This window comes from Melospiza melodia, unplaced genomic scaffold (assembly GCF_035770615.1).
Source record: "Melospiza melodia melodia isolate bMelMel2 unplaced genomic scaffold, bMelMel2.pri scaffold_208, whole genome shotgun sequence".
Classification (NCBI taxonomy): Eukaryota; Metazoa; Chordata; class Aves; order Passeriformes; family Passerellidae; genus Melospiza; species Melospiza melodia.
This window is the reverse complement of record NW_026948545.1, coordinates 40,924-57,987: the sequence shown is the minus strand read 5'-3', so window position 1 is coordinate 57,987 and position 17,064 is coordinate 40,924. Positions and strand designations below refer to the sequence as shown.

General features: G+C 58.5%; 2 protein-coding genes across 2 annotated transcripts in view; both read right to left on the bottom strand.

Moving 5' to 3' along the window:
• Window positions 1-6,147: 6,147 nt before the first annotated feature.
• FRMD8 (FERM domain containing 8) lies at window positions 6,148-11,331 on the bottom strand. Its single transcript, XM_063182385.1, has 10 exons — window positions 11,301-11,331; window positions 11,058-11,216; window positions 10,028-10,129; window positions 9,886-9,944; window positions 9,592-9,758; window positions 8,979-9,167; window positions 8,020-8,143; window positions 7,742-7,924; window positions 6,955-7,159; window positions 6,148-6,378 (listed from the first exon to the last, which is right to left on the bottom strand). The coding sequence occupies exons 1-10, from the start codon at window positions 11,329-11,331 to the stop codon at window positions 6,251-6,253; spliced, it is 1,347 nt and encodes a 448-aa protein (XP_063038455.1). The 3' UTR covers window positions 6,148-6,250.
• Window positions 11,332-12,114: 783 nt separating this feature from the next.
• LOC134433587 (neurexin-2-like) overlaps window positions 12,115-17,064 on the bottom strand; it is a 45,867-nt gene continuing 40,917 nt past the window's right edge. Inside the window, 2 exon segments of the mRNA XM_063182403.1 lie at window positions 12,115-12,928; window positions 16,557-16,635. Coding sequence (XP_063038473.1) covers window positions 12,600-12,928; window positions 16,557-16,635 — 408 coding nt within the window. The 3' untranslated portion in view covers window positions 12,115-12,599.

Here is a 17,064-nt window from a genome sequence, read left to right as displayed (position 1 = left end):
AGAAAAAACCTGAAAACATGATTATTGTCCCCTCCCCCCACGCCTGCTCCAGCCCCTCCCTCCAAGGGGTTTTTGGGGGGGTTTTTACTTTTTGTTTTCCTAAGGAAATCTCCTGGAGCCTCATTCCTGCTCTTCCAGCTTCACTTTGGGGTAAAAAAGCTTCTTTCTGATGCTGCTGACTCCTCTCACTTGCGGCTGCGGAAAGGGCGGAAAACACCCCAAAACCGCCCCCTACCCACCAAAAACAAACCGACTTCCCCAAAAAAATGAAATTAAATCGACTCTTACTTCTCTGCATACCACAGATCTGGGGGTTTTTTCCTCAAATCCCTGCTGGAATCTCCTGAGCGCGTTTTGAGTGCAGACTGGCCTTTCCTGGTTAAATCCTCTTTTTTTTTTTTCCCTTTCCTCGGCTTTTTCTCACCGTTTTTTTGCCTTTTTTTCCCTGCGTTTTGCTGCTTCCCTGAGGGGGAAAAAAACTCGAGACACCCCCTCCCTCTTTCCCCACCCCCTCCCAAAAAGAAAAAATACAAAAAACATTTCTTTGATCATTTCTCTCCCTTTTTTTTTTTTTTTTTCTTTTTTTATCACCGGCCCCTCCCGCGCGACGCCTTTGGGATAAAAACAAAAGATTTCGGACACTTACTGAGCGGCGCCGGCGGGAGCGGCGGAGCCGGAGGGCGCTGGAGGAATTTGGGGGGTTTTCCCCATTTCTGGGGAGTTTAATAGAAAAAGGGGGAAGGGGGAGGGGCGACGGCGGCGGCGCCTGAAACGACAGAACCCCAAAACCCCCCAAACCCCCCCAAAATTCCCAAACCCCCGAGGGGGGTGGGGCCTCACCCGGCCGCTGCCTCCGGCTCCGTTTGGGGCATTTTCCTCAAATTCCTCAATTTTCCTGGCTCCGGGACCCAAATCGGGATTTTTCTTCCTTTTTCTCCCTTTATCCTTCTTTTTTTCATTATTTTTCGCTTCTATTTTCTCCTCTAAATCCTCTTTGATTTTCCTCTCTTCTATTCTCTTCTATTTTCTCTCTTCTGATTTTTTCCCTGTTTTCTTTCACTTCCATCTTCTCAAAATTTTCAGCACTTGGGTTTTTCTTTTTTTCTATAATTTTCTATTTTCTTTTTTCTAGTTTCATTTTTCCCAATTATATTTTTTCCAACTGCATTTTTTTCTATTTAGTTTACAGTCTATTTTCATTTTTTCTATTATATTTTTTCTATATTCTTCTATTTTCTATTTGTTCGATTTTCATTGTTCTAATGTCTTCTATTTTCTCAAAGTTTCTAATTTTTTTCTAGTTTCTTCTATTCTCCAATTTCTTCTCTTTATTTTTCTATTTTCTATTTTCTTTTTTTTCATTTTTTCTATGCTTTTTCAATTTTCGTTTTTCCAATTTCTATTTTTTCAATTTTCTTTTTTCTATTTTTTCTATTTTTTTTCTGATTTTCTTCTATTTTCTCTCTCTTTTTTGTTCTATTTTCTGTCTTTCTGCCTTTTTTTCCTCTCTTCTTTCTGCTCCTCCCTTGCTCAACTGCCGCCATTTTACCAAAAAGTCCTTTTTTTCCTCCCTGATGGGGCCACTGCGAAGAAAAACTTTCCTTTCCCTGCCGACTCCATCTTCACTCTTCAGTTTTCCTGCTCTTCCCTCAAAATTGGCTCCTCTCAATCCATCCTGATCCTGAAAATGCCGCATTTCACCCCAAACCGGCCGCCCCCGTCTGCGCTGCCCGGCCCGGCCCCACATGGGGACAAAACTACATTTTTAAAAAGCTTTAAAAGCTTTTTTAAAAATAAAATTGAATTTAGGAGCTTTTTTAGCAGAAAACAGCGTATCAAGCGCTTTTTCTTTCTTTAAATTAAAGAAGCTTAAAAAGCTCTTTTTAAAATAGAATCGCCCCAGCTTAGCTCCGGCTTTTTGAAAATATCACATCAGGATATTTTAAGAATTAAAGAGCTGCGAGAGCTGCATTTTCTCCCAGAAATCGGCTTTGAAAGCAGCGATTTCTTAAAAACCAGCCTTAGAAGCTTCGGTTTGAATAAAAACCAGCTTTAAGAGCTTTTTTAAGGTTTTTCATTCAGTTTTTTCAATTAAAAGTGCCCCGGCTCGCCCTGGCTTTTCCCATTAGTGGAATCGCCGCAATTTAAGGATTTTTATAGAAACAAAGCAGCTTAAAGAGCTCAGTTTTCCATAAAGGAAACATTTTTTGTCTCTTCTCCTTAAATAAATATTTAAGAGCCGCTTTTATGAAATAAAGCAGTCCTAGGAGATCTTTCTATGAAATATCGCAGCTTTAAGAGCTTTTCACAGGCAATAAAGCCTATTTTCGAGCTCTCGGAAGAAAATAAAGCCATTTTAGGAGCTTTTTTTGTATAAAATCGAGCAGCTCTAAGCGGTTTTGGGCCGAATTTGGGCCGTTGCGGGGCTGGTTCTCGGCCGGGCGCAGCCGGCGCGGGGCCCTCCCTTATAAGCGGCCCAGTCCCGCCCCCGCGGGGGCGACAAAATAGTCCCTAAAATCGCCAAAAAAGGGCAGCAACCCCCAAAATCCCCCCCCAAATCCACCGCCCGCATGGTGAAAAAGCTTCTTTTTTCATTATTTCACTTTTTTAACCCTTTTCTTCGATTTTTTCCCCTCACAAACTGCGCCCCCCCCCTTTCCCCCGTGGCCGTGGGCCTTCGGCCGGCCCACGCGGTCCAGCACGAAAATGGTTAAATTTAACAGAGGTTTTTTTGTTCGGTTTGGCCGATTCTGCCCTAAAATCCCTTGCTTCGACCTTCCTGGGTGGTTTTAGAGGTTTTTTTGTTTTGTTTTTTATTCATTCATTTTACTGAGGTTTTTGCTTTTGCTGCGTCACCGGGCTGGGCCGCTGCCAAAAAGGCACCGTTTCTCCTCAAAAGGGCCACAAATCTCGGGTGGAAAAAAAGTTTTTGAAGGAACACAGACGCCAAACCCCAAATTTTCACCATTTTTTGTTCCCCCAAAAGCCCACACAACCCTTTTTTAACCCTCTTTTCCACCATGATACAGCACAGCCCTAACCACCATTTTTATTTCCTTTTTTACGACAGAAATGCTTCAAAATCTTTGTGTTTCGCCCAATATCAGGCCATGCTGAGTCATGGAAGTCTCTATTTTCAATAAGGGGGATAAACCCCCACTATTTTGATGCATTTTAAGGCATTTTTAAGCATTTTTTTTGGCATTTTTAGGTGTTTCCGGGCAGGAAATGACACCTCAAAAAATGCTGGCAGGGAGGGGACAACCCCCCTCCCCAACCTTTTAATTATCATTCATTAAAGCTGCTCTGGGGCTAATTAAAGCTGCTGACGAAAACAATGAGGCATTTTGGGGGTGTGGGAGGAGCTGTTCCGACATTTTTTGGGGCGTTTCCTGCGGGAGAAAATATTTCCTTATTGTTATTAATGATTTTCTGGGCTATTCCACCATTAAGGCTCTCTAATGTACTTCTTCCCCCCATTTCAGCTGCTGGAAAAGGCCTTCCACAAAAATACCCTGATTTTATGGAAGGTTTATGTCAATTATCATTTTTACAGCAATAATTCGCCTATGTGCAACTGGTTTAAGCCCTAATTTAAAATTTAAAGTCATTTTAGCAACTCTGACATGGCCAAAGCTCATGTTTTCTGCATCAAAATACCCCAAAAGCTGCTTTTTCCTCAGGAGCTGAGCCTGGAGAGGTCATTTTAAAACATTTTCCTCTAGAAAGATGCTCTTCACCAAATCTTTAGGGTTTCTTAGGAAAAAAAATAGAATAAAAAAAATTAGTTTTGGATTTTTTTTTTTAAACTAGGATAGCACTAAAGCTTCCAAAGAGCCTCAACAGCACTTTAAGGTGAGTTTAAGCCATTTTTGGAGTACAGGACACAGGTTTTGCCCTCAAAAATCACCACTGAACCAAACCCTGCAGATTTTCAGCTTTTTAAACCCCAATGGCCGCTTTTAAACCCAAATTGGGAGGCTGCCCTTCGAGTCTCCCTAGCCCTCTTTCTTAGTGGGCTTTTGAGACAAAAGCACATCAATTCTTCACTCTAAACCCACTATTTCCTTGAGGCTTCCCAGCTTTTTAAAACCCGACTCTTCTTAGCGACTTCTCGCACAAAAATTACCTCACGAAAAGGAGCGCGTGCAGGGGGGGACTTCATCGCGTCCCCTCCTCCCGGGGCCCCTCAAACCGCGGCTAAATGGGCATAGACCCCCTCCCCACGCTCGCTCCCCTCCCCCACAGCCCCGACTTTCATTCTGCCCCTCCCCCACGCCCATTTACAGGCAAAAAAAAAAAGAAAATTGGGGGCGGGAGCGGCCGCGGAAGGATCCGGCGGAAGGATCCAGCGGCAGGATCCGGTGTGAAGTGACCTCCGGCCATGTGGCCGGCGGAGGGATCCACGCGCGGAGGGATCCGAGAGTGATGCGTTAATGAGCGGGTCCATACGGAGACCGCGCCCCCTCACCAGGCCCCTCCCTTGGCTTTGCCGCAGTCGCCGCGGGGGCGGCGCCGGGTGCGGGAGTGCGGCGTCATCGCTCCGTGCGCTCCGCATTGGGCGGGGGAAGCGCCGAGTCACCTCTGGTGTGTCCGGAGAGGCTAAACGGTTAAAAAATATCACCCTTTTCTCCTTGGTTTTACCTCAGAAAAGCCCGAATTCCCTTCAGGAAAATGTCATTTGCCTTAGAAATGGCCGACTTCAGTCAGAAAATGACGGATTTCCCTGAGAAAATGTCCGGTTTCCCTCAGGAACGTCTGATTTTACCTCATTGATGTCTCACTTCCCTCTTAGACGTCTGGTTTGTCTCAAAAATGTTTGATTTCCCTTAAGAAGTGTCCGATTTGCCTCAGAAGTGTCCTACTTGCTTCTAAACTGTCTTACTTCCCTCACAAATGTCCGATTTGTATTTCAAAAATGCTTCATTTCCCTCAGAAAGTTCCCCATTTGCCTCAGAAATGTCTTATTTCCCTCAGAAATGTCAAGTTTAACTCAGAAATGTCTTATTTTCCTCAGAAAAATATTATTTTTATTCAGTCATAACCCGCTCCCCCCCCCAAAATGGCGCCCGCCCACAGGAACGCCGCCATGAGGTGGGGGGGACCCCTGTCCTTCACGATTTCCCTCAGATAACATTTATTCCAAAACATTTCTTTATCCTATCAGATATTTTTATTTTCTTCATTTTTTAGTTTGTAAATTTTGGATTTCAGAGCAGTTTCTCTGTGATCTTAAGGCCCTGATAACACCGACCCCTCCCACAGCACAAAACTCTCACTGGTTCTTCCTTAAAAAATCCTTAAATTTCCTAAAAGCACCTTAAGAAAATGAAGTTATTCGGGACTGAGGTGGTTTTGCCGCAGAGTAGAGGCATGTGCGGTTTATGGGTAGAAAATGTGATATTTTTGATAAACGCAGCCCTTGTGGATGGGAAAAGTGAGGAAAATGGGGTTAAATAATGAAATAGGGGGATTTTGGGTGGGTCTGTGAAGGTCCCAAATGGACAACGAGCGATGCCCCAAAGTCAGCAGGACTTGCCCTATAAATAGTGGAATTTGTCCCAAAGGTCTCGTTAGCGCTAAGGAGAGGGAGAAGCCCCCCCAACATAGGAGCCCCTGACGCAGGTGACAAGTGTGACAAGTGTGACATGTGTGACACACGCGTGTTGCTGAGTCCCCAGCCCGAAATGGCCGCTGCTGTCACGTGGGGCCGCCATTTGGCTACGTTGGCCCCAAACCCCCCAGAATTGGCCCCAAACCCCCCAGAACTGGCCCCAAACTGCTGCAGCTTGTCCCAAACCCCCCTGAATGGACCCCAAGCCACCTGGAATAGGCCCCAAATCCCCCAGAACTGGCCCCAAAATCTCCCAACTCCCCTGAAAGTGGCCTCAGACCCCCCTGGAACTGGCTGGAAAATGATCTGCATGTTCCCAAATCAGCTCAAAATATCTCAAACTAGATCAAAACTGCCATGAATTAACCCCAAACACACCAAATAAGTCACAAACCACCCTAAATCAGCTTTGGTCTGCCCCAAATCACCCAAATTGGTATCAAACCACCTCAAACTACTCTGGATTAACCCAAATCGACCCTGATTTGCCCCAAAATGCCCCAAATTTTACCAAACCCTGTCTGGGGAGAAAGGACGGGGGGCAGTGCAGTTTATTGGGGGATGTGAGTACAAAGAGGGGGGGGCTTCCAGTGCTCCCAGTGTGAACTGGGAGGGCTTTGGGGGTCTCGGGGGGGCTCAGCCCTGCTCGGAGCCGGCCCCCCCCGTGCCCCCCGCCACGGGGCTGTAGGAGCCGCCCCCGGCCCCCCCCCGGCTGAAGAAGGACGCCGAGCGCCGGGGGGGCTTCACCCGCCGCAGCTCCTGCCCTGGGAGGGGGGACATTGGGGTGGGATTTAGGGCAGGAACCGCCTCGGGGTCACCTGTGCCACCCCCCAGATGTCCCAGACCACGCTGTGTCCCCCCCTGCTCATCAGATTCACCCCAAGGTTCCTGTCACCACCCATGTCCCTGTGACTGCCCTCCTGTCCCCCTCCTCGACCCCATGCCCGCTACTGCCCCCAGAAGTTGGGGTCACCCCATGTGTGTGTGTCCCCATGTCCCCCCATGTTCCAGATGTGCTCCATGTCCCCAATGTCCCGAATGTCCCCGCTGTCCCCCATGTCCTGAACGCCCCCCATGTCCCCGCTGTCCCCCGTGTCCTCAATGTCTCCCATGTCCCTGCTGTTCCCCATGTCCTCGATGTCCCTGCGGTCCCTCATGTCCCGAATGTCCCTGATAGCCCCCATGTCCCCCGTGTTCCGATTGTCCCCGCTGTCCTCCATGTCCCTGCTGTCCCCCATGTCCCCGCTGTCCCCCATGTCCTCGATGACCCGAATGTCCCAGATGTCCCCAATGTCCCGAATGTCCCCGCTGTCCCCATGTCGCGCTGTCGCCTGTCGCACCGTCCCGCACGTAGTCGATGGTCGCGAGGCGCTGCAGGCGGGGCCGGGTCACGCTCTCCTGCCGCCGCAAGGGGGCGCCCCGCGCTCCGGCCGCCTCGGGGGGCGTGGCCGCGGCACCGGCGGGGGGCGGGGCCTGTTCCTCGGGGGGCGGGGCCGCCCCGCCCAGCTCGATGCAGCACTCGATGAGGGCGCTCATCAGCTCCGCCTGGGGGCGCTGTCAGCACCAGAGCGAGACCCCCCGGGACCCCCCCCCAGGGACCCCCAATACACCCCAGGACCCCCCAGGGAACCTCCCAACCTTCCCCCCCCCAAGACGATCCCCTAGAGACCCCCCCGGAACCCACAAATCCCCTCCACGGACCCCCAAACCCCTCTGGGACCCCCGCTATGGGCCCTCAAAACCACCCGGGCCCTCCCCAGGGAACCCCCAACCTTCCCCTCCAGGATGCTCCCCTAGAGACCCCCCCGGGACCCACAAATCCCCTCCACGGACCCCCAAACACCTCCGGGACCCCGCCCAGGGAACCCCAAATCCACCCCAGAGACCCCCCTCCCCAGGGACCCCCAAAACACCCCCAGGGATACCCAAACCAAGATGGGTCCCAGGACCCCCAAACTCACACATAGGGCCTCCAAATTATCCCCAAACCCCCCTCAACTGACCCTCCCAGGACCCCCAAACGCCCCCAAACTGATCCCCCAGGGACCCCCACCCAGCTGCCCCCTAAAGCACCCCCAAACCTCCAGTGCTCCCCCCAAATTCCCCCTCAGAGCCCTCCACTCGCACCTGTGGGGAGAACACGCGCAGCAATCGGTTCACGGGGGCTCCCTCGTGGTCCCCATCAAACTCCAGCCACAGCTGGGGGGGCTCCGTGGGGTCCCCGTCCTGCCCCGTGGGGTCCCCGTCCTGCCCCACGGCCCCCACCAGCTCCCAGCACAGCTCGGGGTACGTCAGGGACAGCAGCACGTGCTGGGGGGGGGGCACGGGGGGGTCAAACACAGAGCCCCCTGACCCCCATCGTGCTCCCCCAGACCCCCATCCGGCCCCCCCAGACCCCCCAATACCTTCTGGCGGGGGTCAATGATGGTGACCCCCTCGAGCCCCACGGCCACGCTGACGGGGCGCAGCCCCCCCCGGGCCAGCAGCCCCCCCGACGGACGCTCAATGGCTCCCGGGAAAAAGGCACACCTGGAAAGGGGGGGGGACACACCTGGGTCACCCCAAATTCTGGGTCCCCCCCAAATTTATGGGGCCCTGGGTCAAGAAGCTGGGGGGGATCCCGTATACTGAGGAAGTTGGGGGTCTAGAAGGAGTCCTGGCGGGTCCTTGTGGGTCTGTGGGGGGTCTCTGGGAGAGCTCCCTGGGGGTCTGTGGGGCTCATTGGGTGTCTCTGGGGGGCAGGGCGGGTGCACGGGGGGTTCTTTTGGGGTTCCCTGGTAATCTGGGGGGGGTCTTTGTCAATCTGGGGGTGTCCCTGAGCTCTGCAGGGGTCCTTGGGAGGGGGCTTGGTGAGGTTCCCTGAGGGTCTGGGGGCATCAGTGGGGGATGTCCCATAAAAGGGTGTCCCATTGAAATGTCCCTTTTGGGGTGTCCCTTTTGAGGTGTCCCATTTGAGGTCTCCCTTTCGGGGTGTCCCCTGGGGGTCTCTAACTGGGGGGTGTCCCATTGTGGGGTGTCCCATTGGGGGCTTCCCACTGAGGTCTCCCTTTTGGGATGTCCCCTGGGGGTCTCTAATTGGGGGGTGTTCCTTGTGGGGTATCCCTTTGAGGTGTCCCATTTGGGGTGTCCCACTGAGGTGTCCCTTTTGGGATATCCCCTGGGGGTCTCTAACAGCTTTTGGGGTGTCCCATGGGGGGTGTCTCTTTGAGGGTGTCCTATGGGGGGTGTCCCACTGAGGTGTCCCATTTGGAGTGTCCCATTTGGAGTCTCCCATTGGAGGGTATCCCTTTTGAGGTGTCCCCTGGGGGGTCTCTAATTGGGGGGTGTCCCTTTAGGGGGTCTCTAACCGGTCCCCCCCCCTCACCCGTAGCCGGGCAGGGCGTGGCAGCGCCGCAGGAAGTCCCGGTACAATCCGGCAGGGGGCGCCTCGGGGCCCGGCGCACGCGCAAACGCCTCGAGGAGCCGCTGGGAGGGGCCCGGCTCGCGCGAGCGCCGGAACAGCGCCCCCCAGCGGGCCGGAGGAGCCGGCGGCAGCAGCTCCCCCAGCAGCGGCCTGGGGGCGACACCGGGGGTCAGGAGGGACATGGGCGGAACATGGGGGTCAGGGGCTACCGTGGGGCCGGGGGTCCTGTGGGGTGGGGCGGTCCCAGAGGGGTTCCCGTGGGGGGGTCCCAGGTGTGGGGGGGGGGTCTCAACTGGAGGGGATCCCATGAGTGGTCGCATGGGAGGGTCCCAGGTGGAGGCGATACCGTGGGTGGTTGCGTCCCTGGTGGGGGATCACGGGGGTGGTCCTGGGTGGGGTCCCCAGGGGTTCCCTCGGGTGGGGATCCCATGGGCAGGGGTCCCTTGGGTGGGGGTCCCATGGGCAGGGGTCCCTCGGGTGGGGGTCCCATGGGCAGGGGTCCCTTGGGTGGGGGTCCCATGGGCAGGGGTCCCATGGGCAGGGGTCCCGCGGGCAGGGTCCCGCCGGTGCTGACCGCAGGCTGAGCTCCGTGTGCCGGCCGGGCTCGAAGGGCCCCAGGCGCAGGCGGCAGCTGAGCCCCCCCAGCTCGGCCGCCTCGGGGGGGTCCACGGGGTAGCGCCCCCCCTTGAGCTGCTCCCGCGCCTCCTCATAGAGCAACCGCAGCAGCTCCTCCTCCTGCAGCTTGGAGTCACAGACACCCCCAGGTCACCCAGAGAGACCCCCGAACCACCGCAGAGCCCTCCCTGAACCCCCCCGTGTCCCCCTCCCACGGATCCCCCACATTGGGGACCCCCCTGTCCCCCCTCACCTCCAGCTCGCGGCTCTTGGGGAAGAACACGTTCCTGCGCAGCTGCAGACACGGCTCATCTGGGGGAGCAGGGGGTCAGTGGGACCCTCGAGGGGACCCTTCTGTCCCCAAAGGGTCCCCCCGTGACCCCCCAGCCCCTCACCTTGGGCGATGGCGGCGGGCGAGCCGAGGCTGAAGCGCAGCAGCAGCTCCGGCCAGTGCCGCACCAGGCGCAGGGGCCGGTGCCGCGGCTTCAGCTGCACCTCTGGGGGGCACACAGGGCTGGCACCCGCTTGGGTACACCCATGGGGACCCCCGCGGGCATAGGGACCCCCCAACCCCATCCTCCAGGGGGATCCTCCTGTCTGTCCCTCATGGGACCCTCCAATGTCCCCTCCTCAGCGAGCGCTCTGCTCAGAACAGAGCTGTGACCCCATCAACCCCCCCATATCCCCGTGGTCCCATTTCCCTTCTGTGTCCCCATGTCCCCAAGTGTCCCAATGTCCTCCCGTGTCTCCCCATGTCCATGTCCTGCCTATGTGCATGTCCATCTGTCCCCCCAAATGTCCTCCCTTTGTCCTCCGCTCACTGAGCAGCTCTGACCCCAACCACAGTGTGAGCTGTGACCCCACCAATGTCCCCTTGTCCCCCCAATGTCCTCATGTCCCCCTGTCCTCCCAATGTCCCCCTGTCCCCCCTCACCGAGCAGTTCCCACCCCACAGTGCGAGCTGTGACCCCTCCATGTCCATGTCCCCCCAGTGCCCATATCCCCCTGCCCCCCAATGTCCCTGTGTCCCCCCGTGTCCCCCCATGTCTCCCTGTCCCTCCTCACCGAGCAGCTCCGACCCCAACCACAGCGCAAGCTGTGACCCCGCCATGTCCGCGTTCCCCCCAATGTCCCCCTGTCCCCCCATGTCCCCCCAATGCCCATATCCCCCTGGCCCCCCATGTCCCCCCGTGTCCCCCTGTCCCCCCATGTCCCCCCAATGCCCATATCCCCCTGCCCCCATGTCCCTGTGTCCCCCCGTGTCCCCCCATGTCCCTCCAATACCCATATACCCCTGTCCCCCCATGTCCCCCCAATGCCCATATCCCTCTGTCCCCCCATGTCCCCCCAATGCCCATATCCCCCTGGCCCCCCAATGTCCCTGTGTCCCCCCGTGTCCCCCCATGTCCCCCTGTCCCCCCTCACCGAGCAGCTCCGACCCCAACCACAGCGCGAGGGCGTCGCTGGCGGCGGGCGGGAGGCGCAGCGCCCCCTGCAGGCGGCGCAGCAGCTCCGCGGCCGTGGGGCCCGGGGGCGGCTCCAGCGGCAGCGGCAGCGCCGACCCGTCCGGCAGGTACAGCAGGGCTGGGGGCGCCGGGGGGCGTGAGACCCTCCCGGAACCCCCGCATAAACCCCAGGGTCATCACATAACCCCCGAGACCCCCACACACCCCCGGGACCCCCACACAACCACTGGCATCCCCGCAACTCCCAACAACCACCCCTCTCCGCACTGACACGGCCCCGACCCGTCCGGCAGGTACAGCAGGGCTGGGGGCGCCGGAGGGCGTGAGACCCCACCCAGGGAACCCCAAACCCATTCGGGACCCGAGACCCCCACCCAGGGAACTCCAAACTCATTCGAGACCCGAGACCCCCACCCAGGGAACCCCAAACCCACTCGGGATCCCTAAACCTACCCCGGGACCCCTCCCCCCCAGACTGACACACCCCCGGGACACACCCAAAGGACGCACGGGGGGGTCCCACGGCCACGCCCTCCCCCAGACCACCAAAGTGTCTCACGCCCCCCCCCCCCGGGGTCTCACGGCCCCCAAAGCTCCCCACATCCCCCACCCACGGGGGTCCAACGGCCACGCCCACACCCGGATTCGCGGCCCCGCCCCCTCCCGTGGCCCCGCCCCCTCACCGGCGGCGCCCGGCGGGGCGGACGCGCCCTCCCCCTCCGCCTCCCCCTCCCCGTCCATGAGCGGGGTCACGGAGGGGTCACCGTGGGGTCACCGCGGGGTCACCGCTCCGCGCGCTCCTCGCGCCGGTCCCGCGCGCGGGGCGGAAGCGCCACGGGTGGGCGGAGGGGGCGGGGCCTATAGGATGACGTCATTTTGAGGGCGGGGCCCGGGAGAGGGGGGAGAGGCGCCCCCTGGCGGAGGGGAGGGCTGGGACCCCTCCCCGGGGGGAGTTCGGGGGGTCCCGGTGGATTCGGGGGGTCCCGGGGGCGGCGCAGGAAGAGGCGGAGCCGCTGTACGAAGTATAGAACCGTGTATTCCTCTGTGCGCGGCGGGGGGGCGGCCCGGGGGGGCTCGGAGGGATTCGGGGCGGCTTTTGGGGGGGTCCCGGCAGGACCCCCAGGTGGGGGGGGGGTCCCGACGCCAATCGGGGCTCTCGAAATTAAAAAATAAACCCAAAGAAATACCCGGGGAAGAGGGAAACGGGGCGAGGGGGGGGCGGTAAAAAACCGATCCGAAGTTGGGAAGGGGAGCGGTTTGAGGGGGGGGGGTCCCACGCCCCACGCGGGGGGGTCCCGCGCGCCCCCCACGCCCCCCCCCACGCGCGCCGCCCCCCCGGTTCCCGCGGCGGGGTCGAGGGGGGGGACACACACACAGAGAGACCACAGAGGCGCCCCCGCTGCGGCGGGCGGGCTCGGGGGGGTCGGGCAGGTGAGACCCCCCGGGAATGGCGGCGGGGACCGGGGGAGGGGTCGGGGGGACACGCGTGGAGACCCCCCCCTCACACGTAATACTCCTTGTCCTTGTTGCGCCGCGCTTTGCCCGGCGCCTTGGGGGGCGCGGCCGCCGCTTTCTCCTTGGGGGTCCCGGCGGGCGGGGTCGGGGACACGGCCCCGGGAGCCCCTCCCGGGCCCCCCACGGGCGCGGCGGGGGCGGCCCCGATGTAGTGGCGGCTCTGGTCCACCTGGTAGGAGCCCTCGTCGCGGTTGCGGTACTTGTACATGGCGTAGAGGAGGATGAGGATGCAGAGCGCGGCGGCCGCCACGATGCCCACCACCATGCCGGTGGTGCCGCCCGCCTCCCGCACCACCTCCACCGCTCCGGGCGCGGCTGTGGGGGGCACGGGGGGGCGCCGGGTCACGGGAGGAGCCGAACCCCCCCCGCGCCGCCCCCCGCCGCCCGCGCCGCCCTCCCGCGGGTGCCGCTCGCCCGCCGGCACCAGCCCGGGCGGAGCCGCTCCCGCCACCGTGGGCTCGGTCCCGGCGCCGCGCGGCGCGGCCGTGGCCGCCGGGGGGGCGGCGGCCTCGGGGCTCCCCCCGCCCCCCAGCCCCGCGAAGTCCTCGTCGTCGGCCGGCGGCTGCTCGGGGCCGGGAGCGTGGCCGGGCTCGGGCTCGGGGTCCGCCGCCTCCCCCGAGGCGAAGCCCGAGGGCTCGTCGCAGTCGGGGCCGCAGCCCGGGGGGGCGCGGGGGGCGGCGGGGGGCGCGGGGGGGCCCGGGGACGCCGGCAGCACCAGCTCCCCGCCTGCGGAGACAGAAACGGGACGGGGGGACCCCCGTCAGCCCCCGGCGCCGCGCCCCGCTGCGCCCCCCGACCCCCCCCCGCCGCCTCCGGCCGCCTCCGCGCCAGCTCCGCTCTAAGGTTACTTATTTCTTTCTTTCTTTCTTTTTTTTTTTTTTTTTTTTTTTTTTTTGCATTTTTTTAGCTAATTCCTCCTCTACTTCTTTTTTTTTTTTTTTTTTTCCTCGGTTTTTTGTTTTTTTTTTTTAAGAGCAAACCGCGGCGCTGCCGTCAACTTACATCGCGGGATGGGGCCGGGTGATTTTAGCGTGGAGGAAAAAGAAATTGCAGGAAGGAAGGGAAAGCACACAAAAAACGAGAGAAAGAGAAAAAAGAGAAAAAAAGAACAAAAAGAAAAGAAGAGAAGAGACACTCGGTGAGAAGGTGCCGCGGCCACCCCTGCGGCGCCAGCGCCCGGCCCCGGCCGGCCCCGGCCACCGCCGGCCACCACTGGCCACCGGCCCCCGGCCATCAGCCACCGGCCACCAGCCTCGGATCCATCCGTCCATCCATCCTTGAATCCATCCATGAACCATCTGTCCATCCCTAAATCCATCCTTGAATCCATCCATCCATCCCCATCCATCTGTCCATCCATCCGTCCATGAACCATCCGTCCATCCCTAAATCCATTAATGGATCCTTGAATCCATCTTTGAATCCATCCATCCATCCGTCCATCTGTCCATCCATCCATCCATGAACCATCTGTCGATCCCTAAGGCCATCCATGGATCCTTGAATCCATCCTTGAATCCATCCATCTGTCCATCCATCTGTTCATTCATCCATCCATCTGTCCCAGGCCCATGCCCTACAGGATGGCCATCCGGCCATCCCTGTGTCCATCCTGCCAGCCTTGAATCCATCCATCCATCCATCATCCATCCATCCATCCATCCATCCATCATCCATCCATCCATCCATCCATCCATCCATCCATCCATCCATCCATCATCCATCCATCCATCCATCCATCCATCATCCATCCATCCATCCATCCATCCATCATCCATCCATCATCCATCCATCCATCCATCCATCCATCCATCCATCCATCCATCATCCATCCATCATCCATCCATCCATCCATCCATCCATCCATCCATCCATCCATCCATCCATCCATCCATCATCCACCCATCATCCATCCATCATCCATCCATCCATCATCCATCCATCCATCATCCATCCATCCATCCATCCATCAATCATCCATCCATCCATTCATCCATCCATCCATCCGTCCATCTATCCATCCATCCATCCATCCATCCATCCACCCATCCATCATCCATCCATCCATCCATCCATCCATCATCCATCCATCCATCCATCCATCATCCATCCATCCATTCATCCATCCATCCATCCATCCATCCGTCCGTCCATCCATCCATCATCCATCCATCCATCCATCCATCATCCATCCATCCATCCATCCACCCATCCATCATCCATCCATCCATCCATCCATCCATCCATCATCCATCCATCCATCCATCCATCCATCCATCCATCCATCCATCATCCATCCATCCATCATCCATCCATCCATCCATCCATCCATCCATCCATCCATCCATCATCCATCCATCCATCCATCCATCCATCCATCCATCCATCATCCATCCATCCATCCATCCATCCATCCATCATCCATCCATCCATCCATCCATCCATCCATCATCCATCCATCCATCATCCATCCATCCATCATCCATCCATCCATCCATCCATCCATCCATCCATCATCCATCTATCCATCCATCATCCATCCATCATCCATCTGTCCATCCTTGTGTCCATCCATCCATCCTTCAACCCATCCACCTGTCCATGTGTCCATGTGTCCATCCACCTGTCCAGCTCTCCATGGATCCACCCATCCGTGTGTCTGTCCATCCATCCCAAAATCCATCCATGTGTCCATCCACCCATGGACCACTGTCCATCATCCATCCATGCTCAATTGTCCATCCATTGTCCATCCACTGTCTGTCCATTGTCCGTCCATGTCCATCTGTCCGTCCCCTGCTCCTCTCCCCTTTCCCCTGACTGCTGCCACCCCTCTTCCACAAGTGGGGTTTTGGGGGATTGGAGTGTCCTGGGGACACCTGTGGGGGACATCCAGGTGTCCAGGTGACACCTGTGGGTGCCAGGGCAGGACACACCCGGGTGTCCAGGTGACACCTATGGGTGCCAGGTGTCCGGGGGGGGGTCTCCAGTGTCCAGGTGACACCTGGGGGTGTCCAGGGGGTGTCACCGTGTGTGACACTGGGGGTGGGTCCTCACCAAGGTCCTGGTGGCAGCACAGGTGTGACAGCGCAGGTGTGACAGTGCAGGTGTCACACGGGGTGACCCCAGACTGGGGCGTCCTCCCTGTCTGTCCGAGTGTTCAAATGTCCGAATGTCCAAACGTCTGAGTGTCCGTCCGTCAGGGGAAGCAGGGGGTGGGGGTGGGGCTTGCACAGCCCCTGAGCTCAGGTGTGTGCTCGGAATGGGCGGGAACACCTGTGCAGGTGAGGGGCGGGGCCACAGGTGGGAGGGCGTGTGCAAGGGGGGGCACCTGGGTGTGCAAGGGGGAGCACCTGGGTGTGTAGGGCAGCTGAGTTTGTGGGGCAGGTGTGAGTTCAGGTGTGTGTGAGCTCAGGTGTGTGTGCACACCTGTGTCTGTGTGTGTGCATGAGCAGCTCCTGTCCAGCTGTGTGGGAACAGTTCAGGTGTGTGTGCACACCTGAGCAGGTGTGTGTGTGTATTTGCACACCTATACAGGTGTGTGTGAACAGTTCAGGTGTGTGTGCACCTGTCCAGGTGTGTGTGAACAGTTCAGGTGTGTGCACACCTGTGCAGGTGTGTCTGTGTGTGTCTGTGTGCGCACACCTGTCCAGGTGTGTGAGCAGCTCCCGTACCCGCGTGTCCCCTTGCCGTGAGCAGCCTGGCATGTTCCTTGCTCACACGCGTGTGCAACACCTGCATCCCCCTACACCTGTACATGTGCACTCCCCACACCTGTGTGTGTGCACTCCCCACACCTGCGCGTGTGCACTCCCCACACCTGTGCGTGTGCACACCTCCGCTGGGGGGGTTTGGGGAAGAGCCCCGGGCACTGCGGCCGTGCCACACGCGCGTGCCAGGCCGTGCCACACGCGCGTGCCCGGGGCCCCGGAGCAGCACCCACCTGTGCCCGGCTCACACTCCTCCAGGTCCTCATCATCGCTCGGACACTCGGCCGAGGCCACCAGGAGATCGTCCGTGTTCTGGGGGGGGACATTGGGGGGGTCAGTGCCGGCCTGGGGACCCCCGAACCCCCCCAGAGACCCCCAGGGGACAGGGAGGGGTGTCAGGGGTCACCTGAGCGCGCCCAGGTGTGCGGGATCCAGCCCCCCATACCTGGCCTCCCCCCCAGCACCCCTCCTCCCCTATCCAGCCCTTGGGACCCCCCAATCCTCCCCCAAATTCCCTGCAGACCCTCCCCCCTTTTACCCCTCATCCCCCATCCTTGGGAGGACCTCCCCTCAATCTCTACCCCTCCCCAATTCCCCATTCCCCATTTACCTGTCCCGGTGCCCCCCTCCCCTAAACCCCCCGTACCCACCATATCTACCCCCCAAGACCCCAGACCCCCTTTTACCCCCCCGTCCCCCCATCCTTGGTAGGACCCTCCCTCAATCCCTACCCCCCCCCAA

Bases quoted from the DNA above. Each gene is read 5' to 3' on its own strand.
- FRMD8 (XM_063182385.1), bottom strand. From the start codon at position 11,331: ATGCCAGTGGTTGTGTGGGGGTCCCGGGGGT. The intron at 11,217-11,300 runs GTGTGGGGGTCT...CGGCGCCCCCAG, and splicing joins TGTGTGGGGGTCCCGGGGGT to CCCTGCTGTACCTGCCGGAC. The intron at 8,144-8,978 runs GTGAGGGGGGGG...CCCCCTTTCCAG, and splicing joins CACGCCCTGCCCGGCTACGG to GTGTGCCTTTTTCCCGGGAG.